Source organism: Mustela erminea, chromosome 7 (assembly GCF_009829155.1).
Source record: "Mustela erminea isolate mMusErm1 chromosome 7, mMusErm1.Pri, whole genome shotgun sequence".
NCBI classification, from domain to species: Eukaryota; Metazoa; Chordata; class Mammalia; order Carnivora; family Mustelidae; genus Mustela; species Mustela erminea.
This window is the reverse complement of record NC_045620.1, coordinates 109,941,190-109,958,071: the sequence shown is the minus strand read 5'-3', so window position 1 is coordinate 109,958,071 and position 16,882 is coordinate 109,941,190. Positions and strand designations below refer to the sequence as shown.

At 37.7% G+C, this 16,882-nt stretch overlaps 1 protein-coding gene across 7 annotated transcripts in view; it reads right to left on the bottom strand.

Moving 5' to 3' along the window:
- Positions 1-16,882, bottom strand: part of MAP4K3 (mitogen-activated protein kinase kinase kinase kinase 3) — a 193,126-nt gene that overhangs the window by 113,417 nt on the left and 62,827 nt on the right. For all 7 annotated transcript variants that reach the window (XR_004287953.1, XM_032352889.1, XM_032352887.1 and 4 more), the window contains exon 2: positions 12,637-12,694. Coding sequence is in view for 6 of the 7 variants with exons in the window: in XM_032352889.1 (XP_032208780.1) it covers positions 12,637-12,694 (58 nt within the window). In the remaining variant the exon portion in view is untranslated. The remainder of the gene's footprint in view (positions 1-12,636; positions 12,695-16,882) is intronic.

Sequence of the window (16,882 nt, the reverse complement as noted above, 5' to 3'; positions counted from 1 at the left end):
TATAGATGTCTATGAGGTCTAATTGCTTTATAATATTTCTATTTCCTTGTAAATCTTCTGCTTAGTTGTACTATTAATTACTAAAAGTGGGGTATTAAAGTTTCCAATTTTAATTGTTTCATTGTCTATCTCTCCCTCCAATTGTTGGTTTTGTTTCATATATTCTGGGGCTTTGTTGTTAAGTGCAACTATTGTTTTCTACTGTTTTTCTTAACAATATACAGAATTTGCATTGTGAGCTAATGTTGTTTCCTTTTTATAATAATACCCTTTTTTCAACCTCTTCCTATTTCCCCACCTCTTTTCACCAGGCAACCACTCTTCTACTCTGTGTTTCTATGAGTATAACTTTTTGTTGGTTTGTTTTTTAAGATTCTACATGTAAGTGATACCATGTAGTATCTGTGCTTTTCTGTCTAACTTATTTCACTTAATATAATGCCATCAAAGACCATCCATGTTGCTGCAAATGACTGCATTTCCTTCTTTCTGGTGAGAGAATAACATTCCATTGTGTATGCACAGCCTACATCTTCTTTGTCCATTCATCATCAACAGACATGTAGACTGTTTCCAAATCTTGGGTATGGTAAAATAATGCTATAGTAAACATGAGAGTGTGGGTATCTCTTCAATATCCTATTTTCATATCCTTGGGATATATACCAGAAACTGGATCGCAAGACAGTATAGAATTTCTAGTCTTAACTTTTAAAAAAATATTTTTAAGGATTTTATTTATTTATTAGAGAGAGAGAGAGAGCACGAGTACACAAACTGGGGGGAGGGGCAGAGGGAGAAGCAGACTCTCCGCTGAGCAGGGAGCCCAACATAGGGCTCCATCCCAGAACCCTGGGATTGTGACCTGAGTGGAAGGCAGATGCCCAACCGACTGAGCCACCCAAGTGTCCCTCTATTCTTAATTTTTTGAGGAACCTCTAAACTGTTTTCCATAGTAACTGCACCAGTTTATATTCCCACCAACAATGCACAAGGGTACCCTTTTCTCCACATCTTCACTAACATTTATCTCTTGTCTTTCTTATGATAAAAAACTAAATGTTCTGTACAACAAAGAAAACAATCAACAAAAAGGTAATCTATGGAATGGGAGAAAGTATGTGCAAATCATATAACCAATAAAGTGTTCACATCAAAAAGAACTCACAGAAGTTAACAGAAAAAAAAAATCTGAAAAAAGAAGCAGAAAAACTGAAGAGACATTTTTTCCAAAGAAGACATAGAAGCAGCCAACAGGTACATGAAAAGGTACCTGTTGGCTACTTAATCATCAGGGAAATGAAAATCAAAACCACAAGATATCACCTCAGATCTGCTGGAACGACCAAAAAGCCAAGAGATAACAAGTGTGGCCAATATTTTATTGTGAAGACCTCTGGGACTTCAATTTCCATTTATCAACATCAAGGAAACGTATGCTTTCTTAGAAGCAATAGTCTTAAAAGGAAACTAGACTTTCTTCTATACTGGTATATGAGACTGCAATAAATATTAAATTTGTGTTAGCAGCATCTCATGTTAAATATCAAGAGTCACTGGTTTGCATGACACATTTGGAATCAAGAAGACTATGCAAAAGGATGAGATTATGGAGTGACATTTCTCTTTTCTTTAAAAGTACTTCTACCTCTCATTAAACATTTGTTTTAGTATTACTGAGATTTTTTTTTTTAACCCACTTTATGAGTAAGGCTGAAAATAAATTATGAATATATGCTTGTTATCCTCTCAGACGTTGGAGAACAGGTAGCATGGATACATAATTAACATGACAGGGACAGGAATTTCACTAATGAGCAGTTCTTAAAAGAGACAAGTTTACCTACCTGGGAGCAGTACCTTGTCTAGTTCCCTTAACACTAATTTCCCCTTAACTCTAATACCTAGAGAAGATAGAAACTTTTAATAGCTGAAAATTGATGACCTTATGTTTTCAGGTAATGTTCTAATCATAGTTCTTGAACAGTAACATAGCTATGTTAATGGGAACAATAAAAAATGGTTTATTTCTAACTTCAGATAGGCATGTAACACTCTACAACAGCCCCACATTGCTGGTAACTAGTCAATTTCTTCTTCTGTTTCCTATAGTGGATCCTAAAACAACAATAAATAAAAAGTCATTTCCATTATTCTTCAGATATCCTATCCACCTGCCTCTACTTCACTCTCAGTTAAGGATCAAGCTTCCTCCATCTGAAAAAATGGAGATCCACTGTAGAGATCATTTACTACCCTCTCCTCAACCTTAAAGCTAATTTATATTTGTGCCCACTCCAGGCCCTTTACAAAGATGTCATCCCCAAAGAGCTACTCTCTTCCTTTGCAAAAGAGGCATCTCCAGATCCATCTCTTCCGGGCCCTCTCAGAACTGTGTTTCATCATTTGTATTTTCTTTGATACCTTCATCTCTACCACCACTCCTTTCCATTTAGCCTACACATATGCTCCAACTTTACTTCAATGTAAAAACTTACCCTTAACCTTCTCCCCTATTAAACCTGTCTCCCTACTGCTTTTCCTAGCCAAAGTTCTCCAAAGAATAGTCTCAGCTTCGTTTCCTTTTCATGACTTGCATCCATTCCTCAACCCACTACAATCTATTTTTCACCCCAAGACTCTACTGAAATTACTCTTGCAAAAGGTCCACATCTTTCTTAGGCCCTAATCCAAGGCCTCTTATCAGTTCTTTTTTTCTTATTAGTTCTAAAAAGTTGCATTTCCTTCTTTTCGGTAACTCTCCAACTACAACTACTACCTGAACAATGATTTTGAAATCCATGCCTCCAGCCAGGTCTTGCAGCCAGGGCAGCTCTCTTCTGAGCTCCAGATCTCTAGATCAAATTGACAATGTACATACATATCTACACAATCTCTACACACCTCATAATCAACATGTCTCAAATGAATAGAAATATATACTCTCTTTTCATCCTACCTCCTAAATATCTCTTAATTCCCACCCGACTATAACTACCTTGGTGCAAATCGTCGTGACACTCAAACTGCCTCTTCGGGTAGACTGCTATTTTGCCTCCAACAGTCATTCTTTCCTTCTTGGACATGTAGCTGCCAGGCTACATGTCCCACCCTCTCATGAATTTGCGTGACCATGAAAGCAAGTTCCCAGCAATAGAAAATGAGCAGAACTGGTGGGTGACTTCCAACTTTACTTGTTAAAAGAAAAGCTGCTTGCCTTAAAATGACTCTTCCCACCAGCTAAAGATGGACACACCAATGACCTAGCTTAACAACAGCAGATGAATGTGTGCACTGTTGGATGATGACATAAAATGGAAGGAACACGCATCCTGAATAAGCTCATGGAACAGCACTGAAGTACCAACCTGTGCTCACCTTACAATTGTTACATGGAGAGAAATTATTGTCTACCTTACTTAGGTCACTTTATTTTGGATTTTCTTTCTATTGCAGTTAACTCGAACCCTAACACCCTTCTCCATATAACTCTTAACTGGTCTCCCTATTTCCAGTATTAACTTACATTTCAGTACATTTGCCACATTACTGTCAGTTATCTTTAAAACATAGGATAAATATTAGTCTTCTCCCTAATAACCTTCTATGACCCACAGCTCCAGACATTTTGGCACAGCACAGAAGATGGTAGATAATCTGGCCTTAATATCCTTCTAGCTTCCACTCTTTATGACCCACTCCCATCCCTGACCACACCCCCATTTCCCCACACAGATATTTATAAGCTCTAGCATAATTAGACTTCAGCTTTCTCCCGTGTTAGAGAAAAATAAAACATAATCCAAACTTCTACAAAATAAGAGAAAAGGTAAGGAAAATTACTTTAAAGTCTGATGAAGCAACCAAAAGAAAGTGTGAGGAGACAAAATATACTTTACACACACTGTCATTAAAATGATAAACCTCAGGGTTTCTAAAGGGAAGCATTTGAAGATGCACTGCCCATTCCATGGGCTGAAATGTCAAAGCACCAACATCCTATTTTAATTATATGGATAATACAAATTTTTGAGGTAAAATCCATATAACAAATTGTACAATTCAGTGGCATTTAGTACATTCACCACGCTGTGCCCCCATCACCTCTAATTCTAGAACATTTTTATCAGCCCTGAAGGAGACCCTATACCCTTAAGCAGTTACTTCCTATTCCCTCCCTCTTCCCCAGCAACCACAAATCTGCTTTCTGGCTCTATGGTTTCACTTAGTCTGTATATTTCATATAAATGGAATCATATAAAGTGAGACCTATTATGTGTGGCTTCTTACATTAGAGCATGTTTCTGAGGTGCCTCCCTGTAGCATTTATCAATATAGGGGACATAAATTTTACAAGCAGCGTTATTTGTAAATGCAACATACTGGAACCAACCTAAATGCTCCCACATAGGACAGGGACTGAATTAACTATGGTATGTATATATGATGGAGCACTATGCAGAATGAGAAAGATCTCTAGCAACTGGTGTGGAGTGATTTCTCAGACATGCTGTTAAGTGAAAAGAACAAAATTCAAAGAGGTACCTATAGTATACTACCTTTCGTGAAAGAAAAACAGAAACATTACAACAAGAAAACATGGAAAGGAAAACCTGAGACCAAAGACAGTGGTTAGAATAGGGTAAAAAAAAAGACACGGTAGAGTACTTCCCTAAATATACTTTTTTGTATAGTTCTGCCTTTTTGAATCATGTCTAAGTTTCATATACTTTAAAAACACTCTAAACAAAAATAAAATCAAAGATGAGGGAGGCATCCCCAAAATGAATTCAGACACAAATGAACTTGCCACATGTCATGGGTTGAACTGTGTCCCCCCAAAAGATATGATGAAGTCTTAACCTCCAGTACTTGTGAATGTGACCCTACTTGGAAATAAGGTCTTTGTAGTCATCAAGTCAAGATGAGGCCTTTAGGTGTCCTTACATAAGGGGGAAATTTGGACACAGGAAGCACACTGTGTGATGATGAAGGCAGAGATTGGAGCCTTCTACAAACCAAGGAATGCCAAGCACTACAGGCCATCCCCAGAAGCTGGAGGAGATGCATGGAACATATCCTCCCTCAAGCTCTGAGAAAGAACCAACTCTAGTGACATCTGATTTCCAACTTCCAACCTCCCAGAACTGTGAAAGAATAAATATCTATTGCTTTAAGCCACCCAGTCTGTGGTATTTTGTTATGGTTGCCCTAGGAAACTAATACACCATAGAGATAGCAAATAAATAACAAACACTTTTGAGAGGGTAAGGGAAGTGGGGAACCAGGCCTTAGAACAGTGTATGTTCTAAAGATAAACAGAACTCTAAACAATGAGTAGCTGATTTCTCACAGAGGCATGGATTAACAATTCTGAAATTACTTTTGTATTCAAGATAAAGCAAAGAACTAGCCAGTATATTGTGGCTAATGGAAAGTAAGCTCTTCCCTATTAGAGAAGAGAGTTACAAATATGAAAAAGAGAGAATGAACCCTGTGTTGTTAGACTAGTATTGGTTTTAGACAGTGATATGGGTAGAGGCGCAGGGGAGGTGTGGGTAAATGTGTATTTACGTGTGCACATACATGGTATATCCATCCCTTAAGGCAGCCTAATAAGAAGGATGCTTCAGCAGCAAGAACTACACCTAGAAACCAAAACAAAGGCTCAAGAACTCATTCAGATTAAAGGAAACTCAAGAGATTTGGCAACTAAATGCAACGCATGATCTTGGATTTTCTTTTGCCTTTAAAGGGTATTATTGGAGCAACTGACAAAATCTGAGTAAGGTCTGTGGGTTAAATAATAACATCGCCATCAGCATTAATTTCCAGACTTTGATCACAGTACTGTTAAGTAAAACAATGACATTTTATTGTTAAAGGAAATACACACTAAAGTATCCAGGGGAAGATGGTATCTTTTAGTGTAGGAAAAAATAAAGCAAACATAATAAATCAAGTACTGAGAAATCTGGGTGAAATACTGAAATTCTTTGTACTATTCTTTCAACTTTTCTCTAAAGTCTACAATTACCTTAAAAATGCAAAAACTTAAATTTAATTAAAAATTAAAAATAAATGAATATGGGTTCTACAGTAGAGAGGCAAACATTCAGAGAGCATTGCTGGAGAACCAGGAATTATTCTAAACATCCCATGAAGCATCTGTAAGGCAATACACATAACAGCATAGGCTCTAGAAAAAACATAAACCTGGATTTGAATTTGCGCCACAGTTGCATAGCCCTAAGGCAAATTATTTAATCTTTCCGTGCCTCTATTCTACATCTGTGGGATGGGGAGGATAATACCTTACCTATTGCAAGGTGTTACTGTGAGGACTGAGACGATGCATATGAAGAATATGGAGTCTGACATGCAGCCCTAAGCAAATGTTCAAAAAGTGACTTCTGTGACTTTTATCACCATTATTGTTATTGTTATGTGGATATGTGAATTTCAGGAAAAAAATTCCACCATCTGAAAAAAACACTAATAAGAAAGTAAATTCCTGTTAAATCAAGTTCTGCACATCATCATTTCCTAGATTTCTGGGCCCACTTGAATTATGCTGTCAAATTCTCCCTGTAAGTCCTCCGACACAGAAAAGAGAAAACAAACCAAGTACGACAGTTGTGTTTTCCCTGCCAGCATTTCAGAGCCTATCCATGCTACTTAGATGATACAGACTTAATTCTGAGACTAGATACATACTGAAGATCTAGATCAAACAGAAAAAGATCTGAAACAATCAAAGAAAAAAAGAGACAAACCAAAAAGCACTCTCACCTATAGAAAACAAACTGATGGCTACAAGTGGCATGGGTGGAAGATGCCATGAAATAGGTTAAGGGGATTAAGAGAAGAATAGGCATATCATGATAAGCAGAGGGTAATGTACAGAATTTTTGAATCACTATATTGTACACCGGAAATTAGTATAACTCTGTATGTTATACACTGAAATTAAAATTTTAAAAAAGGACCAACTGGTTTGTCATGAGATTGTTTTGATTTTATCTTACAAATAATGAAAGCTTTTCTCCATTTTCTCCAGAAACTAGAATGGGCAGCCTACAAAAGGCTAGAACACTACCCGTTCCACAAAGTATAAGAATTCTAGCAATTGAACTCGTAAGTGTTTTTCTTTTACCTAAAAACCAGGTTTTGTGGCTGACAAATTACTCACTGCACGAACCACCAGTTTGGACCACCTCTGTGAGGGCCTGGGGATACCCTTGGAGCCCTGCCCACTCAAGCGCATCCTTATTTATTCTTTGCAGTGCTTGTTCCCTGGCTCAGTGATAGGCAAGCAAATTAAGCTGATCTCAGTAGTATGTATCCTTGCCAATCTCTGAACTCCAACCAGCCCTTTACGGTCTACATAATTGTGTGTGTCCCCATATGTATATGTACATATGGATGTATGTATATAAACATACAAGAAAATCTGGAGAAAAATCACCAGAAGTTGACAGTGTTCATATAGCTGGTAGAATGATGATATTTAGTTTCCTTTTTGTTTAATTGTATTTTTCTTACTTTTATTATAATGACCAAACATAATCTTTGCTATTTAAGTTTTAAAATGTTACAAACTAATATTATACTATATGTTAACTGACTGGAATTCAAATAAAAATTTAAAAAATTATAGTCTGTTGGTTAATTAAAGGATGACTGGGAAAACCAAATAGAAATTAAAACCACGTGAGGGCACCTGCCTGGCTCAGTCGGTGGAGCATGCAACTCTTGACCTCAGGGTGGTGGGTTTGAGCCCCAGGCTGGGTGTAGAGAGCATTTAAAATAAAATAAAATCTTAAAATAAATAAATAAAGCCACATGAGTAAGACTGGAAGTTCCAGTGACATATGCAGACTAAATTCACATTTAAACAAAGAATCTGTCCTCATGTCTGAATAAGTTTTAATTTAGCTTTAGGTTCAAATTAGGTATCAGTTGTTAAGAAAAGAAAAAAGAAAAAGGAACAAAATAACAAACTTTAGATGCAAATTCTTCATTACATCACACTTAAAGTATTTCAGATTTGGTTTTTGTTTTTCAAAAAGTTGTAGACTGGCCATCATGAAGCTGTCTCCCTTCACCACATTCCAAATCAAATCTGAATCTTATCAATCCTCTGAGGCTAACTACCAATTCAGAGAAGAACACAGAACACCACAAGGAGGCAATTAGCAAAATCCAAACCAACAGAATAATTCTACACAACAAAGAACCAAGTTTCCTCAACAAAAAACTTCAAGGAAAAGAAGAGAGATAAACAAAAAAGAGGATAAAAAGAAGGAACCTACAAACATAAAAGAAATTTGAGACACATCAACTAACTGCAGTATGTGGAACTTACTTGTTGCTAGGAAGCTATATTAATATTGTTGAGAGAGAACAATGGAACGTGGTATGTATTTTTATCATTTGTTACAGCGTATTTTAAAATCACATAATTCATCCAGATTGAGTGTACAATTCAACAGGGTTTTTTTTCTGTAATTTATCAAGTTGTGCCAGCATCACTGTAAACCAGTTATAGAATATTACCCCAGTAAGATCCCACATGTCCATTAACTGTTAATCACTACATTCTCCCACACCAGTCCTCTAATCCACTTTCTGACTACAGATTTGCGTCTTCTGAACATTTCACATAAATACAATCACACAGTATACAGTCTCTCGTGTCTGGCTCCTTCACATAGCACATTTTTAGGTTCATTTAGGTCACTGCATCCATCAGCAGTTTGTTTCTTTTCATTGCTGAATAAAATATTCCACTGTGAGAACATGTTTTGTCTTTTCGTTTACCAGTTGACAGGCAATTGTTTCCAACGCCAGACTATCATGAATAATGCGACCACGAACTGGTGTACGAAAGCCGTGTGTGCAAATGCACAAGAGTGGAACTGCTGGGTCACTATGGCAAATTAGTGTTTTAACTTTTTAAGTAAAGGCCAAACTGTTTTTCCAAAGTAGATGTACCAGTTTATGCTCTTGTAAGAGTTCCTGCTCATGGTTATACTTTGAATTGTTATCTTTAAGCCATACATGCTGGAAGATTAAGGGCTGAAATGATAAGATATTTGGGATCGGATTCAAAATTACAAGTGGGGGAAGGAGGGTAGTAAGTGTAGATCAAACAAGGTTGGCCATAGTTTGAAAACTATAATACTGTTAGTAGTAAGTTACTGACTATAGTACTCTGTTCCAGGCACTATTTTAAGGGCTTTAGCTATATTAGCTCATTTAATCCCTATGATAACCTTTAAGAGGAAGCTACTATTATTACTTCCACTTGAGAGAATCAGACAGGTTAAACGATGTGGTCAACCCAGGACTATAATCAAAGTATCAGAGCTTCAGACTCATGCTCTTTACCACCAGGCTGTATACTCCAAGCTTACCAACAAGTGATATGTGACATTAAAACAAAGAAATTAAATGCTAAAATTCAGGTGGCTTCGATGAAGAGTTAAGCAGGGAATCCAATGTTAACTAAATTTAAGGATATATCTCATAGCATATATTGAATAATACCCTTGTTATCTCTGATGGTAGAACATGATTTTTCTTCTTGTTTCAATTGTATTTTTACTTTTATAACAATAATCAATAAATGCATGAGAGTTTCAAGATTAACAACATAACAACACAAACTCTGCATTAATCAGAAAACAAATGACTCGATGAACAGGAAGATTTTTCAAGTTCCTAATTTTTTAAAGGAAACATTAAGATGTGCTGAATGAATACTATACACCAGAACAAAGTTCAGTGCTATGGACACAAACTTGCTGAAAGCCTAGAAACAAAGAAAGGCAATTCTAAAATGATAATACAGCTGTGGTACGTGCTACAAGGGAGCTGTTCCTGCAGGGGAGCCCTCTTACTCAGACCAGGGGCAGGGAAGACGTGAAGGAGAAGGCACCAAACTGACTTGAAGGAATGGTGTATGTATAAACTACTTCTAGTTAGAGACAATTTCATCAAATAACATAGCCACTTCTTAAAGATTACAAATGAAGGCCCTACTTCAAATGCCAAATCGTATTTTTTTTTTTTTAAAAACCTCAGATTTCACCAACTTCACATACAAATGGCCAAGAGACACATGAACACATGCTCAACATCATTCAGCATCAGGGAAATACAAATCAAAACCACAGGGAGACAGAATTGCTAAAATGAACAAATCAGGAAACAACAGATGTTGGCGAGGATGCAGAGAAAGGGGAACACTCCTACACTGTTGGTGGGAATGCAAGCTGGTGCAACCACTCTGGAAAACAGCATGGAGGTTCCTCAAAAAGTTGAAGATAGAGCTACCCTACGACCCAGCAATTGCACTACTGGGTATTTACCCCAAAGATACAAAAGTAGTGATCAAAAGGGGCACCTGCACCTGAATGTTTATAGCAGTGATGTCCACAATAGCTAAACTATGGAAAGAGCCCAGATGTCCATCAACAGATGAATGGACAAAGAAGAGGTGGTATAGATATACAATGGAATACTATGCAGCCATCAAAAAATGAAATCTTGCCATTTGTGACAATGTGGATAGAACTAGAGGGTATTATGCTAAGCAAAATAAGTCAATTGGAGAAAGACAATTTTATGATCTCACTCACACAGAATTTAAGAAATAAAACAGAGGATTGGGTGCCTGGGTGGCTCAGTGGGTAAAGCCTCTGCCTTCAGCTTAGGTCATGATCTCAGGGTCCTGGGATTGAGTCCCGCATCGGGCTCTCTGCTCGGCAGGGAGCCTGCTTCCTCCTCTCTCTCTCTGCCTACTTGTGATCTCTCTCTGTCAAATAAATAAATAAAATCTTTAAAAAAAAAAAAAGAGGATCATGAGGGAAGAGAGGAGAAAATAAAACAAGATGAAATCAGAGAGTGAGACAAACCATAAGACTCTTAATCGTAGGAAACAAACTGAGGTTTGCTGGTTGACAGGGGGTAGTAACTGTGTGCTGGACATTAAAGGAGGGCATGTGATATAATCAGCACTGGGTATTATATAAGACTGATGAATCACTGACCTCTATCTCTAAAACTAATAATACATTATATGTTAATTAACTGAATTTAAATAAAACCCCCAAATCTTCCCTTTTTTTTAAACCTCAGATTTCAACAACTTCAAATATCCCTTAAAACATAGGAGATTCAAAGAAAAACCCGTCTTGTAAGTTAAAGTGTTAACTGTACTATAAAAAATCTGTAAATATGTATAACTGAGAAAGTATTTTTTCTATTCATTATATCTCAGTGTGATCTGATCATAGTCTGTCAACAAATCCTTAAATTTCATCTTAATGGCACTTCTAAAAAGTCTACTGATGATGTAAGCCAGGGGCGGGCGAACACAGCTGTAGGTGGCCTGGTTTGCTAAGAATGGTTTCTCAGCTAAGAATTCTTTTTTTTTTTTTAATTTTAGAGAGAAAAAGGAGAGAGATGGGGAGGGAAGAGGAAAAACTGTATGCAGAGACCACATGTGGCCCACAAAGCCTAAAATATTTTACTGTCTGGACTTTTCAGAAAAAACTGCCCACCTTTAAATACAAACACAAAAACAAACTATGGAATGCGTTTCTGCTCACACCAAGGATAAAACCTGTTTTACCAAATCCGTGTATCATCAGTTTGGAACAGAGGAAGCCACCAGAAAGGTACTACCACCACTGTGGAACTCAGTCTAGGCACTAGCACAACCACTTGCTTGTGGCCAGAAAGAGAGAAAGGACTTTTAAGAGAGAGTAAACAAGACTATGGTAGTTACTCAGAAAGACATTGCAAGGGGTGAGGGATTCCAGAGAGAAAATATAGGTGATGGGGCGCCTTGGTGGCTCAGTCGGTTAAGCATCTGCCTTTGGCTCAGGTCATGATCCCAGGGTGCTAGGACTGAGCCCCATGTCGGACTCCCTGCTCAGCAGGAAGCCTGCTTCTCTCTCTCCCACTCCCCCGCTTGTGTTCCCTCTCTTCTGTATGTCTCTCTCTGTCAAATAAATAAATAAAATCATTAAAAAAAGAAAGAAAGAAAGAAAAGAAAGAAAGAAAGACAAAGAAAGAAAATGTAGGTGAAGCACGGAAAAAAAGAGTCATCCTAGAGGCTCTACAATAAGCTGCTTAAGTTGGAAGGTAACTACAATACCATATTAATGAACCATAAAATCTGAAGGCTAGGTCTACTGAGAAAACTGAGGCTCTGAAAAGTTACTGGACCAAGTTCACCCAGCAAGAATGTGGGACACACAAAGCACTGGGCTCCAAGCACCCCAATCTCAGTTCAACTCTTTCCCGTGCATCACACTGCCCTCACCACAGGACAGGGTTAATCTGGAAAAACAACACTAGTGACTGGTGACAAGTTAGCTCAATTGAGTTCAGAAGGAATCAAGACTTTTCACAAGGTCGCCTCCCTCCCCCAGTTAAGAGTTATCTCTCAAGGAAGTACTGGGCCATGTGTCAATAGGTCTTGAAGAGGAGGAGGAAAGACTAAACCCCAGTCTATTTTCCAGAAGATGTTAAGAACAATCAGAGAATGCTGACCAATCATTTAAATCAGCTTTAAAGTTATCCAATGCTTATGGCAATAAGAAACATTAAATTTCAATTTACCTGGTTCCAATTTTATTACTTTAATTGCTGCCAATTCACCAGTGTTAACATTCCGTGCCTAAAAGAGAAGAAAAGATAACTGTTAAAAATAGCTTTCATAAAAAACTTTATGAAATGTAATTTTAGTTTACTGTTTATTTTCAGTTACACAGAAACATTTTTTTAAAGCAAGAACTGCAGATGGTTTTCTATTATAAAATAGACAGTATATTCTTCACAATGAAGGTCAACATTAATTCAACTGTAAATTTAATAATGGTAATAATAAGTCAACACACAGAGAGACTTCTGTATGTGCCAGGCACTGTTCTAAATGTTTTACAGTAATTCATTTCCCCCCACGACAATTTTATGAGGTAGGTACAACTACTATATCCATGTTGCAGGTGGGGAAAGTGAAGCACAGGGAAGTTAAAAAACTTGCCAAGGCCATAATGCTAGTAAGTGATAGCAGCAAGATTCCAATCCAACAAGCCTGACTTCAGAGTCTGAGCTTTTAAGCATTACACTCTACTGCCATGCAGTCAAAGGTGAGGTAAAATTTTGAATTGATTAACTAGACTTAAACTTTTAAACTTAAAAATCTTAGAATGTGGGGGCGCTTGGGTGTCTCAGTCGGTTAAGTATCTGCCCTCAGCTCAGGTCATGAACCCAGCGTCCTGGGATTGAGACCTGCATCAGTCTCCCTGCTCAGTGGGAGTCTGCTTCCCCTCCTCTCTCCGCCCCTCCCCACTCTCTTACCTGCGTATGCTCTCTAACAGATAAATAAAATCTTTTTAAAAAAAAAACCAATTCAGGGGCGCCTGGGTGGCTCAGTGGGTTAAGCCGCTGCCTTCAGCTCAGGTCATGATCTCAGGGTCCTGGGATCGAGCCCCGCATCGGGCTCTCTGCTCAGCAGGGAGCCTGCTTCCTCCTCTCTCTGTGCCTGCCTCTCTGCCTGCTTGTCATCTCTCTCTGTCAAATAAATAAATAAAATCTTAAAAAAAAAAAAAACCAATTCATAATATTTGATTGTTGGTATTTACAACTGTAATTATGTATAAGTAAGCAAACAAATTTTCAATTTGTTTGAATATGGCAGTCATTATCAACTTAAATGTTTTACAGTTGGATCAGAATCTCCAAAATGCTTCAAACTGTTATATACCTGTCACATAATATTTAAACTGCTAATTGAAACTTGATTTTCATATCAAGCAATGAAGATCAGTATATACAATTCCCTGAGCACAGAAAGATACAATCCTGTGGGCAGAATCACTCTTAGTCACAATATATATTTTTTTAATTTTATTTTTAAGTAATCCCTACACCCAACATGGGGCTTGAACTCAAAACCCCAAGATCAAGAGTTGCTTGCACACTCCACTGATTGGGCCAGCCAGGCACCCCACAATACTCTTATTAAAGGATTAGTGAAGATCAGTGAATCACCCGCAAATAATGGTAACAGCTTTAACAGTGGAATCCTTCTAAGAATACAGGAGCATTAAAAACATCAGATAACAATCTAGGAAGGTAGATATGGAACGGAACCACTGTTGCAACATAAAATTTAACTTTTTAACTCAAAGAAGAACAAAGGTATTTTTTAAAAAGATTTTATTTATTTATTTGACAGAAAGACAGCAAGAGAGGGAAACACAAGCCAGGGGAGAGGGAGAGGGAGAAGCAGGCTTCCTGCTGATCAGAGAACCAAATGCAGGGCTTGATCCCAGGATCCTGGGATCACGACCTGAGCTGAAGGCAGCAGCTTACCAGCTAAGGCTGAGCCACCCAGGCGCCGCCAAGAATAAAGGTATTAAAAGTTCTCCACCATATCAAGTTGCCTGGCTGGCTCAGTCAGAAGGACACGTGACTCTTAAATCTTGGGGTTGTGAATTCCAGCCCCAGAGTGGGTACAGAGATTACTTAAATAAATGTTTTTTTTAAAAAAAGATCTCCCCATACAAATTTTTTAAAAAATGTAAATTAAATTGGCAGGGAAAATTCATTCCTTCTGAAAGAAATCCCCATAACCAATGAATGCTTATCATGGCCAACTTATTACTGGCAGTACAAAACAGATTTGAAGTTATTTCAAATTAAACTTAATCCCCATTAAATGAGATACATATTTCAGGGGCACCTGGGTGGATCAGTCCTTTAAGTGTCTGCCTTCAGCTAGGTCATGATCCTGGTGTCCTGGGATCAAGCCCTGCATCAGGCTCCCTGCTCAGTGGAAAGCCTGCTTCTCCCTCTGCCTACCCCCTGCTTGTGCTCCCTCTCTCTCTTATTTGATGCCAAATAAATAAAATCTTTAAATATAAATAAATAAATAAATAAGAAAGATATGTTTTTCAAATATAGTGCCAGGTAAGTGTTCATTCCCCTCCCAAGGATAAGAACACACACACACACACACACACATACACACACACACAATGAAAGAGAAATAAAATCAGAATATCATTCTGGGAGCATTTTGTGAAAAGGGGGACAGAGTGTACCTGTAAAATATTCAGGCATATCGCATAAACATGATCCACAAATCTCCTCAAACAGTATCATAACTGTTTGCCTCTCCTCACACTTCATGCATGAACTTTTAGGTCTAGATGCTCTGTCTTCTAACCCTCATCTTTTTAGTACTTCTCCAAATAAAATAAGATGCTACTCTCCCCAATTCTCAATTCTCCACTTAAAAATCTTGCCATGATTTTGTTTTCTGTTTACTGAAAAGAAGTTCAGAGTATGGCTGATTCCACTATAGAAGAGCTGAGATAATACGAACTCCAAGAAAGTCAGGATGATATTTTTCTAGCTGAAATTTGGCTCCTAATTGACCACAAGAGGGCACTACAGACAACACAAGTTACACAAAGTGTCCAAAATGGCTACTATACACAATGTACTACTCTTCTAAAAATAGATTTACTAATAGTTAACACCAGCATATATTTAACAGAAAACCTGTGACAGTAAGAAACTTATCAATAGCACTTATCAGACTAATGTCATATTTACTACTACAGGCTTGACCTATAATTTTTCAAAATTTAAATCAGTCCAGAATTTTTTTTAGTACAGAATTTTCTTGAAGATAACAAGAGTTTTTAGACTTACAATTTTGTAGAATGAACAAAAAATCAAAACAACCAAAATAATTACTAATCTTTTTTACCTGGAAATATTTTCCAGTATGTAACTTATTCGACAGAATTAAGGTAATTCATAAAAAGGGAAGAAAAACAATAAAAACCCCAAGCAAGTTGAATTTCTGAGCTTTCCTGCATCAAAATCCTTGTTTGTTAATGAAAAGTCTTATATATATATATATTTTTTTTTTAAAGATTTATTTATTTATTTGACAGAGATCACAAGTAGGCAGAGAGGCAGGCAGAGAGAGAGGAGGAAGCAGGCTCCTTGCTGAGCAGAGAGCCCAATGTGGGGCTCGATCCTAGGACCCTGAGATCATGACCTGAGCCAAAAGCAGAGGCTTAACCCACTGAGCCACCCAGGTGCCTCCACTTTTTTTTTTTTTTTTTTTTTTAAGATTTTACTTTTTATTTATTCAGAGAGAGAGAGAGAATGAGAGATAGGTAGGTAAGTGGCAGGAGGGAGAGCGAGAGGGAATTTCCACCATGCTCCCTGCTGAGTGTGGGGTCTGACCCAGGGCTCAATCTCATAACCCTGAGAGACCATGACCTGAGCCAAAATCAACAATCAGATGCATAACTAACTGAGTTACCCAGGAGCCCCCTAATCAAAAGTCTTTAAAGCATTATGATTCATAAGAATCTTGGTATTTTGGCTAAACCATATTTTGCTGTCTCTAAATTTAATGGTCAAGATTACTCACTGAGATTAACATAAAAATTAATAGTGTCTCCTATGCTCTGCAACTACTATTCGTTTTTTATGATTTTATTTATTTGAGAGAGAGAGAGAGAGGTAAGGGACAGAGGGAGAAGCGGACTCCCTGCTGAGCAAGGAGCCTGATGCAGAGCTCAATCCCAAGACTCCAGGATCAAGACCTGAGCCAAAGGCACAGGCTTAACTGACCTGATTCACCATGCAACTACTATTCTCTTAGCCATCACCAAGGGCAATTTATTAGTAAGAAAATGAGACCAAGGTAAATAATGTAAAATACTGCCATGTATAAAGTTTAAAAAACTTTAAGATTTATTAAGATTTATTTGAGAGAGAGCGTGCACAGGCAGCGTAGAAAGCACACAGGGAGAGAAAGTCTTAAGCAGACTCC